At 43.5% G+C, this 22,216-nt stretch overlaps 1 protein-coding gene and 1 pseudogene across 1 annotated transcript in view; one reads left to right on the plus strand and one right to left on the minus strand.

Moving 5' to 3' along the window:
- Window positions 1–8,355: 8,355 nt before the first annotated feature.
- Window positions 8,356–9,062, minus strand: LOC102812942 (annotated as a pseudogene).
- Window positions 9,063–9,867: 805 nt separating this feature from the next.
- PPAPDC1A (phosphatidic acid phosphatase type 2 domain containing 1A) overlaps window positions 9,868–22,216 on the plus strand; it is a gene marked incomplete at its 5' end in the record, with an annotated part of 95,381 nt that continues 83,032 nt past the window's right edge. The window contains 2 exons of the mRNA XM_006831412.1: window positions 9,868–9,896; window positions 11,971–12,079. Coding sequence (XP_006831475.1) covers window positions 9,868–9,896; window positions 11,971–12,079 — 138 coding nt within the window. The remainder of the gene's footprint in view (window positions 9,897–11,970; window positions 12,080–22,216) is intronic.

Consider the following 22,216-nt stretch of genomic DNA (forward strand, 5'->3'; position numbering starts at 1 on the left):
AACCCAACAGAGAAGCCAAGAGTTCTGTGGAAGGATGGTCTGATGCCATGTATGTTTTACCTGAATTGAGAAAGGTCTTTCATCAAAGCATCTGATTTCAGGGTTGCTAGCATGGTGCTATAGGATAAGCAGTGGACTGCAAGGTCAGTTTGAACCACAAGGTTGGTGGTTCAAAACTCACCAGCTGCTCCCTGGAAACCTTATACAGGTTCCCTATGAGTTGGAACCAACTCGACAGCATTTAACAACAACAGCATATCCATGGGGTCCTCGGGTGGAGCTGTAGAATAAGTGCTGGACTGTTAACTGCAGGGTTGGTGGTTCAAACCCACCAGCGGCTCTTCGGAAACCCTATACAGGGTTGCTACGAATCAGAATAGGCTCAACAGCACTTAACAACAACAAGAAGGACATCCATAGGGTCTTTTACATAATGATAAGATGCTGGAAAATGGGGAGACCATGGAGCTTTGCGAACTTGACTTTGAGTCAGAAGAGACCCAGGGGACAGTGGTTGGGGACTTGAGGCTTTGGCTAGTGTGGTGTTGGGTTGACACTTTCTTGGGGTCCCCATCTTTGGGCTGAGTCTGTGCCACATCCAGTGTGTAGACCATGAGAATTATAAATCCTGGAATTCCCTAGAGGATTGGGAGCTTGTAGGAGGTCTGGATTAGAACCCATTTCACAGGTCTTTCCCTTGCAAGTCAGTCATGGCTCTCAGGAGAGTGGGGTGGCAGTCTTATGTGTAGACACAGTTCTAGTGCCTGCCACCAGACACCTCAGCCCCTGAGGAGCTGTGACTGAATCCCTGATGGAGTTCCCGCACTTGGAGGTTACTGCTTCTGGAACAATGCCTGGCATGTGGCCGACACTCCGTACATCCTTGTTGAATGAATAAACAGTTGGCCAAGTCGACAGTCCCCTGCTGTTCCCTCCTGCATAGCTTTTTCTCTCATAGAAAATGCGTCTTTGGCTGCTCAAACTTAGCTGTAAGCAAGGAAGTGGGGTGTGTGAGTGTGAATGTGTCCGACTCTGGTGTGGCTGCTCTCCCACCTGGGCCCAGCCTGGGGGTCTTCAGAAGACAGGCCATGCCCTTATTGGATGTGATGCCAGCCTTGTGAAAAACTTGAGAGCTCCATGAATGAGGCTGGGCACCCAGGACTTGCTTCCTCTGGGTGAAGGTTCAGGGACCAAGGAAGGAGAGGCAGGCACTGTTGAGTTAGTGTGAACAGTCACTGGCCCCTGAAAGTCCGCCTGGAGTAACCAGGTGTTTGGATTTCTGTTATATTTTGTTTTGACTTCACTCCTACTCTGGTTTTCTGATGGTTTTTCTTTCCAGGTAAGCACCAGATTCCCTCTTTTCCATGCTGGTTTATTTTAGTGATTTCTCCCCAAGGTTAGAAAATTGCTTGCCTTCTACTTCCTAAAATTCTGGCTTGATGTGTGTGTGTGTGTGTGTGTGTGTGTGTGTGTGTGTGAGAGAGAGAGAGAGAGAGAGATATGCAGATTAAAACTCCAATCCAAGAAGGATTCAAGCATCTATAATATGCATACGTTAACAGGAGAATCACTCATAAAAAATTAGAATGATGATTTTGAATTTTCACTGTGTAGGTTTCCCTAGTCCTTTAAACTGTCACATCAGAGAAGGAAGGAGAAAACATTCAACATCATCTCTCTTTGCCAAGGAAAACTGAAGCTAGATTAAGATAGTCATCATGTTTCAGACAGCAAGTAAGGACGACATCATAGCTCAGGATCAAGCAGCAATTTAGGTTTCTGAACAATTAGAATTTTCAGGGACTCTATTAACTGTGAGCTTGTCACCTAGAGACACAGCTTGCTGCTGTGGGCTGATGAGTTAGTTCTGACTCATAGCCACCCTATGTAGGGTTTCCGAGGCTGTATATCTTCCCAGGAGCAGACCGTCTTTCTCTTTCTCCCAAGAAGCAGCTGATGGAGTTGAACTGCTGATATTGTAGTAGGCAGCGCAACATGCAACCCACTGTGCTACTAGGGCCTCTTGTGCACAGTTGAACCTTTCTGCTTTTAGTTCTAACATCTCTATTACGTGAGATGATGGTGCTGACAATTTTTAACATTTAGTAACTATTAAGGTATTTGGTTAACTATTAAGAATATGAAAAGTACCATGGACTACCAGAAGAACAAACAAATCTGTGTTGCAAGAAGTACAGCCAGAATGTTCTTTAGAAGCCAGGATGGCCAGACTTTGTCTCTCAATCTTTGGACATATAATCTGGAGAGACCAGTCCCTGGAGAAAGGACATCATGCTGGGTAAAGTAGAAGGTTAGTTAAAAAGTGGAAGACCCCCAGTGAGATGAATTGGCACGGTAACAGCAGCAGTGGGCTCAAGTATGACAGTAATTGTACGAATGGTGCGGGACGAGGCAGTGCTTTTGTTCACTGTGAGTGGGAACTGACTCAGTTACACCTAACAACGACCACCACAACAGGAAGTTACATTGTAAATCACTGCTTGTCATGAGAATGAGGGACCAGAAACTAGTTGCTCTGGGGTCAGTCCTTTTTTTTTTTTTAAGTTTTTATTGCGAATTGAGTAACAGTTTACATGGGAGAGCATCAGCTTTACAGTCATCCTGTCGTATTTCGTTTCATTGCAATGATTACAATCCCCTCCATGTATCATCATTCGACAGCATTTGCTTCCATTCTATATATATATATTTTATGTACACCGAAGCACTCAGGAATACATAACCATTCAAACAACCAAAAAGTATACCCTGCAAGCCTGCCTCGTGGCCACCAGCACACAGCCCCTCTCCTTCCCTGAGCCCAGAGTCCCCAGCTGCTCCATCTTTCCATGTTATCATCTCTGCCTGCATCTCTGGCTTCGCTGCTTGTCTGGATAGGGTCCTACATGGAGTCAGTCTTGATGTCATGTGTATTAGACTAGAACTGTGGCACTATGAGATCAGCACTGGATTTCGAACCACAAGGTCGGCAGTTCACACCCACCAGCTGCTTCTTGGAAACCCTATAAGGGTTGAACCTCTAACGTTTTGGTTAGGAGCCGCATACCATACCCATTTGTGCCACCCTGGGACTTGTACATCAAGTTGGTTCTTAGATGACTGTAGTTTCTGAGCATTCTGTTGCTGTGAGAACCCCTGTCTCAGCTGTGGTGTGCAGGAGCAGCCTTTGGGGTGCTTGTTAAAATGCAGATGCTGTTGAGGAGGTCTGGCGGAGGGCGGGGAGAGGCAGAGAGTCTGTGTTTTAACCAGTGCCCTGCCAATGAGAGGACCCTGGTCCCTTGCTACTCAGGTAGGATGCTTGGACTAGCAGCATCAGCAACACTGGAGATGCCTGGCCTCCCTGGGTCTGCATTCTCACAACCCCAGGGAGCTCCTGGGCATTTAAGAATCTGAGAACCGCAGACCTAACATGCTCCTGGGAGTTGTCAGTTCCCAGTGAACCCTCAGATAGGAGGGTTACTCCTTCACTTCTTAAGTAGATGCAGCATTCCATTGCTTGGTTCCAACTCATTTCTAAAGAGCTTCTAGAAACATGGTTCTGACCCTTTGTTATGGATGGAATGCTGTCTCCAGAAAAGTTACCTGCAAGTCCCCGCTGTGTCTGTGAAAATGGTCCTGGGTGTGAATGCAGGTTTTCTATAAGTATGCTCATGAGGTCATACCAGAGCAGGGTGGGATCTAAACCGAATCCCTTTTGTGTGGTATCTGAGACACAAGGGGACCGTGTCTGTTGACACCACAGTTGTCAACAGCTACCAGCAGCTTAGAAGGGCTAAGAAGAATTAACTGTGCCCCAGAGCTACTACCCTGAATTTGGACTCCCAGACTCTAGAACTGTAAGGAAATAAATGTCTGTTCTTTCAAGCTCCCAGCCAACACCCCTTTAACGTCTCCAGATTTTCCCATCCCACCGTGTGTCCGCCTTTGTTTGGTTCTCTGAGCAGCTGCTCTGCTGTCTGGCTTCTCTGAGGTAGATGCCTGTGTCTGGAACACAGCTGGAGGAGGGACAGCTATTTTCCTTGGTACTGCAGTTCCCAGGGGGTAGAATTTGCTGGACAGATGGGTCTTGGCTGCAGCTACTGGGACTTGTGGGGCTGGGGGGCTGTAAAAAAGACTGGGTGCACAAGGCTTTAGAAACTTCACCAAGAGGATAGTAGAACCTGGGAGACAAGGTGAGGGAGGATAGGGGTCAGAGGTGTGTGCTGTTCCCTGGCCTTGGGGCTGGTTGTAGGGGAAAAGAATAGCGTTCAGATTATAGGATCTCAGAGTGGGGGCTGCTACTCCCTTAGAGTGATAACCCTCTTGTGTGGCTGGTTGTGTTTCCAAAGAGGGCTTCAGAATGCATCCCCCACATCTTTTTGAGAATGAGACCTTGCCACTCCCTACCCAGAGATGGAGCAGTTTCTCTCCTTTGAGTCTGGGCCTACCCGATGAACCCCTTTCTATCCCCTGGAGTTTTGTTGAGGTGACACCATGTGACATAGATGCTAGGTCAGTCAGCTTCTGCCTGGTGCTCCAGGGACACCATTTGGGGGGAGGGCAGACGATGTCTAAGGAGTCCCACTGTCCAGAGGCTGTGGTGTGGGGAGTTCACAGCCCAGAATGCCCCGCTGACAGCCAGTAGCCAGAGTCAGCCACTGCCTGGCTATTGTGGGTTGCTGTTTGTCTCCTAGAAAGATAGGCTGATGGACGTTCTAACCCCAGTACCCGTGAATGTGATCTTATATGGAAGTCGAGTTTCTGAAGATAGAATTGGTGAAGCCAGCCTACGGTCATACTGGAGTTGAGTGGACCCAAATGCAGTAACTGGTGTTCTTACGAAAAGAGAAGAGACAGACACAAAAACACACTCAGGGAAGACGGTCACGTGACTGCAGAGGTGCGAGAGATGCTGCCAAAGTAGAGAAATCCCTGGGACCACCGGAAGCTGGAAGAGAGACAAGGAAGAGCGTGGCCTTACCAACACCCTGAATTCAGGCTTGTTACTTCTACACTGGGAAAACCAATTTTGGTTCTTTCAAGCCCTACTTCAAGATATCTTTTACATGGCAGTCCCAGAAACCCATACATGGCCTTTTTTGCTGAACCTTCAGATGAGTGCAGCCCAGCCAGTGTCCAGCTGCTGCAACCCCAGGAGAGACTCCTAGGTAGACAGTTTAGCAGAGCCCTTCTCAGCCTCCTAGTCCACAAAAGCTTAAGCAAAAGAGAAAATGGTGACTTTACACCATTAAGTTTTGGGGTTCTTATGTATAAACTTAAAATGCTTACTGATGAAGATCAAAGAGCACAGCCTTTGGTATGGATTGCATCTCAATGTAAAGAAAACAAAAATCCTCACCACTGGACCAATAAACAACATTCTTACCAACGGAGGAAAGATTGAAGTTATCAAGGATTTCATTCTTCTTGGATCAACTATCAACACTCTTGGAAGCAGCAGTCAAGAAATCAAATGACGTATTGCATTAGGCAAATCTGCTGCACAAGACCTTTTTAAAGTGTTGAAGAGCAAAGATATCAGCTTGAGGACTAAGGTGCACCTGACCCAAGCCATGGTATTTTCAATCATCTCATATGCATGTGAAAGCAGAACAGTGAGGAAGACCGTAGAAGAATTGATGCTTTTGAGGTATGGTATTGAAAGTGCCTTGGGCTGCCAAAAGAACCAATAGATCTGTGTTGGAAGAAGTGCAGCCAGAGTGTTTCTTGGAGGTCAGGATGGCCAAACTTCATCTCTCATACTTTGGACATATTTTCAGGAGGGACCAGTCGCTGGAGAAGGATATCGTGTTTGGTAAGGTGGAGGGTCAGAGAAAAAGGGGAAGACCCCCAGTAAGATGGATTGGCAATATGGCAGCATCGATGAGCTCAAGTATGGCAACAATTGTGAAGTTGGCCCAGGACCGGGCAGTGTTTCATTCTGTTGTGCATAGGGTCACTAGGAGTTGGTACTGACTCGATGGCACCTAACCACAACAACATGTACAAATAGCAATGGGGGCTGTCTGCAAACTGCAGTTACACATACTTACATAAAAATTCTTGTTCATTTTTATGGAAAATGTTTTAAAAACATTTGTGGGCTAGAGTATAGGCTGCCACAGAATCAATCGAAAACCAAACCAGAACACTGGTAAAAGTGTATGAGCGGAAGTCAGACTAGAAAGACAATGGTAAGGAACTAATAGTCACTGTTTGTGCTCTGTGGGGCGTGCTGCATGTATTCTTTAATCTCATTTTCATCCCCATTGTGAAACCTGGGACAGTTTGCTTCCATAAAGATCTGTAGCCTGAAGCCCTGTGGGACAGCTACTCTGTTCTGTAGAGTTGCTGACAGTCAGAACCAACTCAAAGGTAGTGAGTTTGGTTTGGGTTGGTTTAAGAGGTATCCATTTTGGTTTAAGGGGTATCCATTTTGCACATGGGGACACTGAGGCTCTGATGTTAGGAGCTCACCAAATGTCAGAGCTGGAGTGTGAATGCCGATGTGTCTGATCCGGAAGCCTCTGACCCCAGTGGGCATGGGAGCTGTTGGTGATGGAGACACCTCTCTCTGGGGACATGAGTGTGCACCATCGGGATTGGGTCATCTGGTACTGTTGTGATGTGCTATCCTGTTGATTCTGACTTACAGTGACCTTGCATGGCAGAACAAAACGGCCCCACATTAGGAGATTTCCAGGTCTTCTCGCCTACAGAGTGGCTGGTGGGTTTGAGTCACCAAGGTGTTGGTTAGAAGCTAAGCACTTAACCACTGCACCACCATAGACCTTTTAGGGGGTCATCTGATCATCTACTGCTGCCATGTGCTGTCAAGTTGGTTCTGACTCATAGTGACCCTGTATAGGGTGTCTAAACCTATGAATCTTTATAGGGGCAGAAAGCCTCATCTTTCTCCTGTGGAGTGGCTGCTGGATTCGAACTGCTGAACTTGAATTTAACAGTCCAACACATAACTCACCATACTACCAGAGCTCTTCAGGGATCATCTGTTATTGTTGTTGTTGGGTGCCATCAAGGTGGTTCCAACTCACAGCAGCCGTATGCAAAACAGAATGAAACATTGCCCAGTCCTGTGCCATCCTCACAATTGTTGTTAACTTTGAGTCCATTACTGCTGCCACTGTGCCAATCCATCTGATTGGGAGTCCTCTTTTCGGTTGACCCTGTACTTTGCCTAGCATGATGTCTTTCTCCAGGGACTAGTCACTCCTGAGACTATGTCTGAAGTATGAGAGAGGAAGTCTGGCCCTTCTGGCTTCTAAGGAACATTCTGGCTATAATGATTTCAATACAGATTTGTTTCTCCAAGCGGTCCATGGTACTTTTAATATTCTTCTCCAACACCATAACTCGAATTCTTCTATGGTCTTCCTTATTCACTGTCCAACTTTGATATACATATGGAGCTAAGGAAAACACCATGGCTGGGGTCAGGCACACCTTAGTCCTCAAATTGACATCTTTGCTCTTGAACATTTTAAAGAGGTCTTGTGCAGCAGATTTGCCCAGTACAATAAATCATTTGGTTTCTTGACTGCTGCTTCCATGATTGTTGATAAGGGATCTAAGCAAAATGAAATACTTAACAAGTTCAATCTTTTCTTTGTTTATCATGGTGTATTTACTGGTCTAGTGATAAGGATTTTTGGTTTCTTTACACAAAAGTGCAACCCATACTGATGGCTGTGATCTTTGATCTTCATCAGTAAGTATTTTAAGTCCTTTTTGCTTTCAGCAAGCAAGGTTGTATCTTTTGCCTATCACAGGTTGATAATATGTCTTCCTCCAATCCTGATACCACGTTCTTCTTCATGTAATTCAACTTCTCAGATTATTTGTTCAGCATAGAGATTGAATAAGTATGGTGAAAGAATACAACCATGGTGCATACCTTTCCTTTCCTGATTTTAAACCATTCAGTGTCCCCTTGTTTTGTTCAAACAACCCTCTTGGTCTATGTACAAGTTTCTCATGGACACAATGAAGTGTTCTGGAATACTCAAGCTCTGCAATGTTGTTCATAGCCTGTCATGATCCACACGGTCAAAAGCCTTTGCACAGTCAGTAAGCACAGATAAACATCTTTCTGGTGTCAAAATGATAACCCTCGTTCCGCGTCCTTGTCTGAATCCAGTTTCCTATCGATGTACTCTTCCAGCTTCTTTTTTTTTTTTTAACATTTGTAATATTCTCTCTTTTTTTATTATAATATTCTCTTAAGTGTTTATTACAAACTAGTCTCGCAGGCCACAAGGACACTAGGTACAGCCTTACAGGAAACAGTCCACTGACTGAGTCCTCAGTCCTGAGCTGAGGAGGGCCAAGATGAGTCTAGGGCCTTGGTGGGTGCATTCCTGGGGGAGGGGGCCCTCACATCTCTGGAGGGGGCATGCCCATTGTATGGAGTCCCTTGTCCAGAGGGGATTCCCACTGGGGGACCCATGGGAGGCCTCATACCAGGAGGTGGACCCGTCATGCCCGGAGGGGGTGCCCCTCGGCCCATAGGTAGTGGAGGACCTGCGCGGCCAGGTGGGTACTGGGTCGGGGCCCCTGCTCTTCTGTCTGTGGTAGCAGCTGTAGCAGCTGTAGCAATGCCTCTTCCTTGCTGGTGTCATCACCTGTTGGGAAGGCCCACCAACTCCTCGGACTGCTCCAGAAAGTCCTGTAGGAGCCTGGGGCATTGGAACACCAGCTGGAATGCCTTCACCTGCGGCCCTATCAATCCTTGGGCCCCCAGAAGCTCCAGCACGTGGTACCCAGGCAATGCCAGTATCTTTGGGAGGAGGCCCCTCAACAGTCATCAAGACCAGGTTCTGTCCTCGCAGCAGCACCAGCCCGAGGACTCATTTCTCTTCCCTTTCTGCTTGTTTGGAATTCTTTGGCTTAATCTTCCTGAATTCATCACAGTCACAGAGGATCAAGTTCATGTGCTTGTCAAAAGCCTTAAAGGTGCCGATGAAGATCCTGCCATCTTGCAGGATGCACGTCATCCTGTTGTCGATGTGCTACAGCATCTTGCTGCTCTTGCTGACAGTCATGGTGCCGGTTCTGATGGCTCAGATGATCACTGGATTCACCTCCACAGAGCCTGTTCCTGCTATTTTAAAATTATCTTTAGCAAAATTTTACTTGTGTGTGATATTAATGATATTCTCTGATGATTTCCACATTCCACTGGATCACGTCTATTTGGAACAGGCACAAATATGGATCTCTTCCAATCAACTGGCCAAGTAGTCTCCGCCACGTTTCTTGGCACAGGTAAATGAGAGTCTCCAGTGCAGCCTCAGTTGGTTGAAATTTGTGTTCCATCAATTCTTGGAGCCTTGTTCTTTGCGAATGCCTTCAGTGCACCTTGAACTTCTTCCTGCAGTACCCTTGGCACTTGATCATATGCTACCTCTTGAAATGGTTGAACATCATCCATGTCTTTTTGCTACAGTGACTGTGTGTATTCCTTCCATCTTCTTTTGATGCCGTCTATCTCATTCAGTTTTTTGCCCTTAGAATTCTTCAGTATTAGAAGTTGAGACTTGAATGTTTTCTTTGGTTCTTTCAGCTGGAGAAATCAATGCTGAGCATGTTTTTCCCTTTGGTTTTCTAACTCCAGGTCTGTGCGCATCTCATTACACTACTTGACTGTATCTTCTGGGGTTGCTCTTTGAAATTTTCTGTTCAGTTTCATTGCTACCTCATTTCTTTCATTTACTTTGACATCTCTGTGCTGGAGAGCAGGTTTCAGTCTCTTCTGACATTCATTGTGGTCTTTTCCTTCTTGCCTTCTTAATGACCTTTTGCTTTCTTCCTGTATGATGTTTTTGATGTCATCCTATAACTCTTGGTCTTCGGTCTTTGGTGTCTGATCTCTTCAGGTGGGTTATGTTCAAGGTCAAAATTGGACTGTTGTGCACTTCTTTTGATTTTCTTGAGTTTCATCCTGAACTTGTATATGAGTAATTGATAGTCTGTTCCACAGTCTGACCTTTGGGCTTGGTTTTGGCTGATGAGATCAAGTTTTCCTGCCATCTCTTCCCACAGATGTAGTCAGTTTGCTATCTGTGTATTCCATCTGGTGAGGTTCATGTGTATAGTCACATTTTATGTTTAGTAAAGGAGCTCTGGTAGCATAGTGGTTACGTATCGGGCTGCGAACCACAAGGTCAGTAGTTCGAAACTACCAGCTGTTCCGCAGGAGAAAGATGGGGCTTTCTGCTCCCGTAAAGATTTACAGCCTCGGAAACCCTATACAGGGTCGCTATGGGTCGGAATTGACATGGCGGCACTTAACAACAACAAAAAAGGTATTTACAATTAATATATCATCGGTCTTGCAAAATTCTATTATGTGATCTCCAGGACCATTTCTCTCACCAAGGCTGCGTTTTCCAACTACTGATCCTTCCTCTTTGTTTCCAACCTCTGCATTCCAGTCACCATTAATTATCAATACATATTGCTGGCATGTTTGATCAATTTCAGACGGAAGAAAGTGGTGGATTGCTTCAGTTTCATCATCTCTGGCTTTTGTGGTTGGTGTATAAATTTAAAAAATAGTGGTATTAACTGGCCTTCCTTGTAGACACATAGATATTATCCTATCACAGATAGCATCGTACTTCAAGGTAGGTCTTCAAATGTTCTTTTTGATGATAAATGCAATGCCATTCCTCTCCAATTTGTCATTCCCGGTATATGTGATTGTCAGATTCCAAATGGCAATACCAGTCCATTTCAGCTCACTAATACCTAGGATATCAATCTGTGTGCATTACATATCATTTTTGACAACTTTCAATTTTCCTAGATCCATACTTCATGGATTCCATGTTCCAATTATTAATGGATGTTTGCATCTGTTTCTCCTCATTTTGAGTTGTGCAATGTACTGAACTAGAATGGGTCATTTAATTCAGTGCATTTTTCTCCTGTGAAACCCTCTATCTTCCTCAAAAACCTTTTCATTCTCCCTCTGTCCCCTAGTGGTGGTGCTAATGGTGGCCTGGCATCCTCAGTGTATCATAGAGAGAAAAAGCTGACCCGTCCTTTCTCCAGAGGGACCACCATTCTTTCAAGTTTGTTCCAGCTCCGTGGCCAATCGGTTCCCAAGACTAGCATGCTAGGAATATTTTGTGTCTTAGAAGACTGTGCTGCTGGCCTTTGCTGAACCTCGTCTGAGGTCCTGGTCTACACAGCATCTTCCAGTTCACTTTTGCTGTTGTTAGTTAGCACTGAGTCAGTTTCAACTATGGCAGTATCATGGGTAACAGAATGACACATGCCTGGTCCTGAGCCATCTTGATGACTGTTGGTGTGGATGCATTCATAACTGTAACTGTAGGTCAGTCCATGCCATGGAGGGCTGCTCTACCTGACCAAAGAGGATGTCCTTCTCCAGTGATCAGCTCCTCTTAACTGGCCCCAAATAAGCAAGTTGAAATCAGACAATATTCTGTGATCCCGAAGATTGTCATTAGCTGACTATCAGAAATAGTTCACCAGGTTTTTCCCTTCTAGTCTGTCTTGACTGGAAGGTCTTCTGAAACTTGTACACCATGAGTGGCCCTGTTGGTATTTGAAATACCAGCGTCATAGCTCCCAGAATCACAGCAACCTGTTAGCCACCACAGTACGACAAACTGAGAGATGGATGAAGGGTTTCACTTTGGAACTCCCAAATTCTTAGATTCTTTGTATGTTGACCTTCCTGCTATTGTCCCTTGAGGCCAGAAGCAGCCTTGCTGGCACATGGCCACAGAAGCATCTGTAAATCTCAGCAGTTTTTTCTTTTAATCTCTCCCCAATTTGAACTGGTTGCGAACCATCAGGAAGGACAGTCTGTTTCCCTTCTCCCCCACCCCCGGGGGTGGACAGGAGTGGGCCTTCTTGGGAACAAGGACAGCAGCTGAATGCTCTGCACTCCTGCAATTTCTCTCTATTTTGTTTCAGGTTTACAGAGTTTTTGGATCCTTTCCAGAGAGTCATCCAGCCAGAAGAGATCTGGCTGTATAAAAATCCTCTGGTGCAATCAGACAACATACCGACCCGCCTCATGTTTGTAAGTACCATGCTTTCATGGCTGATTTGCCTGTTCTCCCAAGTCCAAGCCAAATATGTTTGCATGTTTAACTTTCTACCCCCAACTCAAGACAGTGGGCAGTGTGGAAGAGCGAGAAGGTAAGTAGCTCATCGGATTAAATTTCAGCTCCAAACCAGGAGTGGGTCAGCTGCGAGGTAGTAATTACCCAACACCTTGGAAAGAGAAGAGGCCAGCTTACCTGAGCTCTGTGGAATTGTTTCCAAATAATTCCAGTGAGAAAAGGCTAGAAGTCAGTGTCCTTATCTTCCGATCCCCTCTCCTTTTAGAATAAGCCTTGATTTTACCAAAGGAAAGCACTTTTCATGGTGGGTGATTTGTGATTCTGTGCTAGAATTCTTAACTTCCTTGCCTTAGAAGTGGGTTTGATTCCTGCAAATTCCCCTTGTGTCCAGCATTACCTGTTTGTCGGTGGAGGCTTGTGTGTTGCTATGACTCTGAATAGGTTTCAGTGGAGCTTCCAGAATAAGATAGAAGAAAGGTGCGGAACTAACTGCATCTCAGAGAGGTCAGGGAACTTGCCTGAGGTCACATGGCTAGTCAGTGATAAATCCAGGATTCCAACTCCAGTGGTCAACTCTGGAGCTGAGATCCCAGCCAAGGGGCTGAATGTGGGGGGGCGGGGGTGTGTGTGGGAGCATAGTCAGGGCACCTTGCATCTGCTAAATGACTCTTGGTGGCTTCCACCAGTCTACCTTCCTCCAGCAGAGAAAGGATGGAGGTTTTCCCTCAGCGCAGAACCATAAAGTTGCCTTTGGATAGGCAGCCCCACAGCTGGAAGGTTGTTCTTTTCCACGAATCATTGTGTCTCTCATGCCTCCAGGAATCAAGGTGGCAGTTCCAGAACTTTCCATGAGCATGCTAGGAATATTTTGTGTCTTAGAAGAAATGCCTCTGGTTTCATGGAAGAAATCTTGCTAATTAGCTATCCCTGGGCCGACCTTTGTGTCTAGAAACCTTCTGAAATGCCCAGAGTGCCTGATGAGCATTAAAATATGGCTTTAGTTGTTTTTTTTTAAATGCAATTAATTTATTACTTTTTATGTTATTATTGTTTTAAAGCTTTTATTGTGAATTGAGTTATAATTTCCAGAGCAGATCATCAGTTTTATGTTCAACAAATCTATTTTGTTTCATTCCAATGATTACAATCCTTTCCATACACCATCTGTTAACAGTGTTTGCCTCTATTACCTCTTTTTTTTTTTTCATGCACACAGAATTCCAGACAATATATATTCATTTAATGACCCAAAGGTATATTTTGCAAGCCAGCCTCCTGCCCACCAGCACACAGCCTTTCTCATTTCCTGGGCCTAGAGTCCTCAGCGGCTCTAGCTCTCCATGCCCTCACCTCTGCTTCCGTCTCTGTTGTTGCAGTTTCTCCGGTTGCAATTTATTTTATTTTTATGAAAAGATACACCATTTCAACAATTTGTACAAGTTAATTAAGTGACCCTGGTTGCATTTGTCAAATTGTACAGCCATTCTCACTGTTGTTTTCCTAATGGTCTCTGCACCCTAACCTGAATGTTCCCCCTGCCTCAGCTTTTCATCTAAGCCTTGGAGTTGTTGTTGTCAGTGCATTCCCACTTCCAGGAAGTTCATGGAAAAAATGTAATGAAAAAGATCATAGAATTTTGATGCAAAATGTGAGGCCCCCTCAGACAGTACTTTCGAATATGTATTCGAAAGCAGTTTGTCACTCCTTCTTCCTAGTCTGTCTTCGTCTGGAGGCTCATCTAAAACCTGTTCACCGTGGGTGACCCTGCTGGTATTTAAAATACCGGTGGCATAGCTGTCAGAATCACAGCAACTCCCAAGCCGTACACCACACTGACAGACGTGTGGTGAATAGCAGAGAAAAACTGTCAGATATAGTGCCCGAAAATGAGCCCCTCAGGTTGGAAGGCACTCAAAATGCGACTGGGGAAGAGCTGCCTCCTCAAAGTAGAGTTGACTGTGATGATGTGAGTGGAGTAAAGCCCGTAGGAGAAAAACCCATGGGACCTTCATCTGCTGATGGGGCACAACTCAAAATGAAGAGAAACAGCTGTAAACATCCATTAATAATCGGAACACGGAATGTATAAAATATGAATCTAGGAAAATTAGAAATTGTCAAAAATGAAATGGAACACATAAACATCAATTTCGTAGGCATTAGTGAGCTGACATGGACTGGTATTGGCCATTTTGAATCTGACAACCACATGGTTTACTATGCTGGGAATGACACATTGAAGAGGAATGGTGTTGCATTCATTGACAAAAAGAACATATCCAGATCAGTCATGAAGTACAACGCTATCTGTGATAGGATAATATCCATGAGCCTATAGGGAAGCCCAGTTAATACCACTATTATTCAGATTAACACACTAAACACTAAAGCCAGTGAAGATGAAACAGAAGAATTCTACTTAGTCTTCATTCTGAAATTGATCAAACATGCAATCAAGATGTATTGATCATTACTGGTGATTGGAATGCAAAGGTTAGGAGCAAAGAGGAAGGATCAGTAGTTGGAAAATATGGCTTTGGTGATAGAAATGATGCTGGATATCGCATGATAGAATTCTGCAAAATCAATGATTCGTTCATTTCAAGTACCTTCTTTAGACAGCATAAGAGACAACTGGATGGAATAAATAGAAATCAAATTCACTACATCATTGGGAAGAGACGATGGAAAAGCTCCATATCACCAGTCAAAACAAAGCGAGGGGCAGATTGTGGAACAGACCATCAACTACTTGTCTGCAAATTCAAACTGAAGCTGAAGAAAATGAAAACAAGTCCACAAGAGCCAAAATATGACCTTGAATATATCCCACCTGAATTTAGAGATGATCTGAAGAACAGATTTGCTACATTAAACACTAAAGACCGAAGACCAGAAGAGTTGTGGGATGACATCAAGAACATCATACAGGTAGAAAGCAAAAAGTCATTAAGAAGACAAGAAAGACGGAAAAGGTAAAAATGGATGTCAGAAGAGACCCCGAAACTTGCTCTCCAGCATAGAGAAGCTAAAGCAAATGGAAGAAATGAGGAGGTCCAAGAGCTGAACAGAAAATTTCAAAGATCAGCTTGAGAAGATAAAAAGCCAAATATTACGACAAAATGTGCAAAGATCTGGAGTCAGAAAACCAAAAGGAATAATAACACGCTCAGCATTTCAACTGAAGAAAAATTCAAGCCTCAACTTTTTTTATTGAAGGATTCTCTGGCAAATTATTGAATGATGCAGAAGCATCAAAAGAAGATAGAAGGAATACAGAGTCACTGTACTAAAAGGAAATGGTTGATGTTCAGCCGTTTTAAGAAGTAGCATATGATCAGAAACCAATGATACTGAAGGAGGAAGTCCAAGGTGCATTGAAGGAATTGGCAAAGAACAAGACACCAGGAATTGATGGAATACAAAATTAAAATCTTTCAAGAAAGTGAGGCAGCACAAGAGACACTCACTCATCTATGCCAAGAAACTTGGAAGACCGACTGATTGGAAGAGATCCATATTTGTGCCCATTCCAAAGAGAGGTGACCCAATGGAATGAGGATATCATCGGAAAATAACGTTGATATTCCACGCGAGTAAAGTTTTACTAAAGGTAATACAGAAATGGCTGCAAGCAAACATTGACAGAGAACTTCCAGAGGTTTAAGCCGGATTCAGAAGAGGCCGTGGAATGAGGGATATCATTACTGATGTCCGATGGATCTTGGCTGAAAGCAGAGAATATCAGAAAGATGTTTACCTGTGCTTTATTGACTACGCAAAGGCTTTCAATTGCGTGGGTCATGACAAGCTATGGACAACATTGTGAAGTATGAATATTCCTGAACACTTAATTGTGCTCTTGAGCAATCTGTACATGGACCAAGAGGCAGTTGTTTGAACAGAACATGGGAACATGGACTGGTTTAAAATTAAGAAAGGTGTGCGACAGGGTTGTTTTCTTTCACCATACTTATTCAACCCATATGGTGAGCAAGTAATCCAAGAAGTTAGGTTATATGAGGAAAAATGTGGCATCAGGATTGGAGGAAGACTTATTAACAACCTGCAATATACAAATGATACAACCTTGCTTACTGAAAGTGAAGAAGACATAAAACATTTACAGATGAAGATCAAAGAGCACAGCCTTAGGTATGGATTACATCTCAGTGTAAATAAAATAAAAATCCTCACCACTGGACCAATAAACAACATTCTTATCAATGGAGACAAGCTTGAAGTTGTCAAGGACTTCATTCTTCTTGGATCAACTATCAGTACTCATGGAAGCAGCAGTCAAGAAATCGAACAACGTATTGCTTTAGGCAAATCTGCTGCACAAGACCGTTTTGAAGTGTTGAAGAGCAAAGATGTCAGCTTGAAGACTAAGGTGTACCTCACCCAAACCATGGTATTTTCAGTAACTTCATATGCATGCAAAAGCTGGACAGTGAATAAGGAAGACAATTGATGCTTTTGAGTTATGGTGTTGGAGGAGAATATTGAAAGTGCCATGGGCTTCCAAAAGAACAAACAGATCTCTGTTGGAAGAAGTACAGCCAGAGTGCTCCTTGGAGGTCAGAATGGCCAGACTTCTTCTGTCATGTTGTTGTTGTTGTTGTTACGTGCCTTCAAGTCAATTCTGACCCATACCAACCCTGTGTAGGGTTTCTGAGGAGCAGCTGGTGAGCTTGAACTGCCAATCTTGCAGTTTCAAACGGCTTTGCAGTTTGGTGCATTAACCCATGACATATTGTCAGGAAGGACCAGTTTCTGGAGAAGGATATCATGTTTAGTAGGGTGGAGGGTCAGAGAAAAAGAGGAAGACCCCCAGCAAGATGGATTGGCAAAGTGGCAGCATCAGTGGGCTCAAGCATGGCAGCGATAGTGAGGTTGGCCCAGGATTAGGCAGTGTTTCATTCTGTTGTACATAAGGTCGCTATGAGTCGGTACTGACTCGATGGCACCTAACAACAACAACAACAACAGACAGTTCTTTAAGAGAGAATTGTGTGCAAGCCCAACAGCTTTCACTAATTCAGGAAAACTGTTATGTGGTTCAAAGAAGACTTCAGGGGAGAATTTTGGTTTTGAGGTTTAAGGTTTAAAGATTCTTTCTGCATTTCTTGGTTATCTAACCTAAACCACTCTCATTGAATTGATTCCGGCTCATAGCAATCCTGTGTACGGTTTCCGAGGCTATAAATCTTTACAGGAATCAAAAGTCTTCTCTTTCTCCTTGGGAGCAGCTGTTGGCTTCAACCTGCTGACCTAACAGTTAGTAGCCCAACTTGTAACCCACTATGCCACCAGAGCTCCTTTTTTATCTTAACTGTCTTGTTGTTGTTGTTGTTAAGTGCCATCAAGTCACTTCCAACCCATAGTTACCCTGTATGGGGTTTCCAAGAAGCAGCTGGTGAGCTTGAACCACTGACCTTGTGATTAAAACCGACTTTGCAGTCCAGCACATTAACTCATAGTGCTCCTATAACAGAAACAACACAAGTACCCCAAGTGAGTGGCTTTAGAAAACAAATTCATTTTTTCACTGTTTAGGGGGCTAGAAGTCTGGATTTAGGGTTCCAGCTCTAGGGGAAGGCTTTCGCTCTCTGTGGGCTCTGGGGGAACGCTTTTGTCTCCTTTAGCATCTGTGAGCCTGGCATCCTTGAAGATCTCCATGGGTTTTGTCATCACTCTTTCCTGGGGCCTGGGGTTGGGGGTTGGGGGTCTCAGCACAGGGACCCTGGGTCAAAAGGACACACTTCACTCGGGGCTCTTCTTTCTTGGCAGCAGTAGGTTTCTCTTCTCTGCTCATTTTCCTCTCCTTTCAGCTCTTGTACGATAAAAGGGAGTGACCTAGCAAGGGGGTGACTTGAGCAGGGATGTCTCTGAAGTAAAGGTATGACTGGAGTCACACCCGCTTGTAAGACTATGACTCAAGATATACCCCCTGTACTGATCATACCTCATTAACATAGAAAGGATGGGATTTATAACACTGAATAAATGGAGTGCAATTATATCAGCCCACAGAATGGAGGGCAACCATACAATGCTGAGAATCATGGTCTAGCCAAGTTGACACGTATTTTTGGAACACAATTCAATCCATGACACAAGGCAATCGTTTATTTTGTGGGGGTTCATGCAGCCTTAATGGCTCCTCAAAGTCTGGATTCCAAGAGAATTCTGTTACTTTTGATCCAGATTTGCCTATCAAAATGTTCATTAATGGTAGCCAGGCCAGTTGATTTTTAATCATTTTCTGCTGACGAATAAGAAGAATTTTTGGAAACTTTAAACAGGTTTGAAAATTACAGAGGTTGTGAGAAGAGTATTATTTAATACCTGAGAAATAAAATCCGACCTTTAATTTTCAGCTCTAACTCAACTCATCTGTAAATTCTAGAAATACAGGAACTCTGAGTGTGTCTAACCAGTTTCCTCTAATGGCTTTAATTGGAGGATACTTTCTATTTATCACTGACCTTCATTTTTCAAGGACTTCACATTTCATGTGCCATTAAGTGCAATTTGGAACTAAATGTTCACATGGGAAACTGGAAGATTTGTGGTTGTGTCCTAGATTTATGACAGTGGTTTGGTTTTGCTTTTGTTTTTTTAAGTTTAGATACAAATGTCACAGATGTCAGGTGGGGCACATTTGCATATTGGCAGTAGTAGGCAGGAGGCCATAAAGGGGTTAATCATGTTTGGATTCTAAGAGAAGGAAAGTGTCTATTCTGCCCCAGCTCCTGATTCATGCCCTTGAATCTCCTAATGAAATAAGTTTAACCTTTTATTTTGTTAACAGTCCTTGATGAATTTCATTCATTTGATGGCAACATTTAGACTGATTCCGTAATCAGATAAGGAAAGCAGAGGATATGTGTATAATGCTTTTAGCATAAAGATGAAAAATACTTTGTTGCCACGTAAATTACATCTGCACCCCCGAGTTTTATTAAAGCTTACAATAACAAATACCATTTATCTGCATTTGGTTCTTCAGAACCTTCAGGTCTTTTTAGAAGAATTGGATGTTAATAGGATATATACATTTCACTGATATTTTAAGTAGCTTGATTTCACTAAAATATTTGAGTTTTATTGTTTAATACACAAAATCTTGGTCTTTTGAAGTTTTAGCTGGGCTGTTTTAATGTGGAGGCAAATTTTGTAATTATCCAACAAAGATAACTTTTTAAAGGCAGTTGGTATTCCCCAGATATTTATCAGGTAAATAACAACTCTGGCTGGTATGTGTGTGTGTGTGCGTGCGTGTGCTCACTTGAGAAGCCAGCTTGTCAAATGGCACAGAAATATCATCAGCGTCGCTGTTAGGAGATTGGGTTATATGCAGACTACATGGCAGGATAATCAGCAGGAAGCCCATGAACTAGTAGCTTACTGCCTGTGACCTGGGCAGCTCAAGAGACTGTGTCTTTGTCCACATGAAAGCCGGATGCCGTTGGACCATTTGATTCTGAGCCCTGGTTTCCTGTTGTTGTTGGCCATAGCGACAGCCTGGAGAGTCTTTTCGTAATCTCTAAGTCTTCACTGAATTTTCCCCTAAAAATTCCCTAATAATCAGCTGTCCCTCTGGAAAGATTCTCCCAAATACAGTCTTCAGGTTCCTTCCTGGGAGTCAGGATTTATCAGAGCATCTTTAGAAACCCCTTTTCTAGATAGGAAGACTCCATCATTATTGGGTACTTCCTGCTTGTAATAGATCCTTTGCTGCTGTTGCCTGTAGGAGTCATTTTTTTTACATTCAGGGACTGTCCCCTAGGGAGTCTGCTGAGGATCAGGGAGTAAAATCAGACATGTGGTTATATTCTCAGGGACCCCACAGACACCTGGGAGAGTTGTTACTCTTACATAAGTAGAATCTGGAAAGGACTAGAAGGAGAGACCCTTGAAGACTTCTTGGAAGCTTAATTATTATCACAATTACAGCAGCAGCAGCAGGTATTTCTGGAGTACAGGAACTTAACTCATTACCTGCAACCTCTCAGTTAATCCTTCTAAGAGTCCTATGAGGTCAGCACTTTGCTATCCCTTAATTTCAGTGCAAAACCACAACTGTAGTGAGATAAAACAACTTATCCAGGGTCATAAGGTGTGAGCCCTGGCTGCCCCGCCTCTTCGGACACACGGGTAGGATGGTCAGTGGTGAGCAGATTACCACAGACATCACCCACAGAAGAGCAGGTGGGGAAAAGCACAGGCAAGGAAAAGTAAGGGGTGTGGACGCAGGAACTGAGACTGGCTGGAGGCTACATGGGGTGCAGTGAGCAGAGTGAGGCAAAGAGACTCAGACGGTGGATGATTTCAGGTTAGTCAAACCAGAATGACAAACTGGTCACCTTTGAGTTGATGCAAGCTCATGGCAACCTTATGGATGGGATCCTAGAGTTTTTGTTTTGTAAACGGTTTATTGTGAATTGAGAAATCTCGTGGTTTACATCAGTTTTATGTTCACAAATCCTACACTCTGTTTCATCTCAGTGATTGCAATCCCTTTATCCTGCTTCCTCCCTGTGCTTCCTATCTCCATTCCACCCTCCTTCCTCAACTTTGTCCTTAGGTAAACGTCCTTTCAATATTGCATGGTTGATCATTTCTAGGTGAGCAGACTTTGCCAAGTGTTGTCCCCCTTATATTCCTATCTACCAGAAGAGTTGTGGGATGACATCAAGAACATCATACAGGAAGAAAGCAAAAAGTCATTAAGAAGACAAGAAAGAAGGAAAAGATCAAAGTGAGTGTCAGAAGAGACACTGAAACTTGCTTACCAACATAGAGGTGCTAAAGCAAATGAAAGAAATGAGGAAGTACAAGAGCTTAACAGAAAATTTCAAAGATCAGCTCGAGAAGACAAAGTCAAATATCACAACAAAATGTACAAAGATCTGGAGTCAGAAAACCAAAAGGAAAGAACACGCTCAGCATTTCTCTAGCTGAGGGAACTGAAGAAAAAATTCTAGCCTTGACTTTCATTATTGAAGAATTCTCTGGGCAAATTATTGAATGATGCAGAAAGCATCAAGTGAAGATGGAAGAAATACACAGTCACTGTACCAAAAGGAAATGGTTGATGTTCAACCATTTAAGAGGTAGCATATGATCAAGAGCCAGTGATACTGAAGGAAGAAGTCCAAGATACATTGAAGGAATTGGCAAAGAACAAGGCACCAGGAATTGATGGAATAAAAATTGAAATCTTTCAAGAAAGTGAGGAGGCACAGGAGGCACTCACTCCAGTGAAATTTGGAAGACAACTATCTGGACAACTGATTGGAAGAGATCTATATTTGTGCCCATTGCAAAGAGAGGTGACCCAACAGAATGGGGAAATCATGGGACACTATTTTTTATATCCTATGTGAGTAAAGTTTTACTAAAGGCAATACAGAAAACGGCTGTAAACATACATTGAAAGACAACTTCCTGAGGTTCAAGCTGAATTCAGAAGAGGCCGTGGAATGAGGGATATCATTACTGATGGATCTTGGCCGAAAGCAGGGAATAACAGAAAGATACCTGTGCTTTACTGACTACACAAAGGCTTTTGATTGTGTGGATCATGACAAGCTACGGACAACATTGCGAAGCATGAGTATTCCTGAACACTTAATTGTGCTTATGAGGAATCTGTACATGAACCAAGAGGCAGTTGTTGGAACAGAATATGGGAACACTGAATGCTTTTAAATTAAGAAAGGTGTGCAACAGGATTGTATTCTTTCACCATACTTTTTTAAACTGTATGCTGAGCAAATAATCCAAGAAGTTGAGTTATATGAAGGAAAACGTGGCATCAGGATTGGAGGAAGACTCATTAACAACCTGTGATATGCAGATGATACAACCTTGCTCACTGAAAGAGAAGAGGACTTAAAATACTTATTAGTAAAAGAGTAAAAGCCTTAGGTATGGATTGCATCTCAATATAAAGAAAACAAAAATCCTCACCACTGGACCAATAAACAATATTTCTTATCAACAGAGAAAGGATTGAAGTTGTCAAGGACTTCATTTTGCTTAGATTAACCATCAATACTTATGGAAGCAGCAGTCAAGAAGTC

The sequence above is a fragment of the Chrysochloris asiatica genome, unplaced genomic scaffold (genome assembly GCF_000296735.1).
Source record: "Chrysochloris asiatica unplaced genomic scaffold, ChrAsi1.0 scaffold00003, whole genome shotgun sequence".
In the NCBI taxonomy this organism is placed as follows: Eukaryota; Metazoa; Chordata; class Mammalia; order Afrosoricida; family Chrysochloridae; genus Chrysochloris; species Chrysochloris asiatica.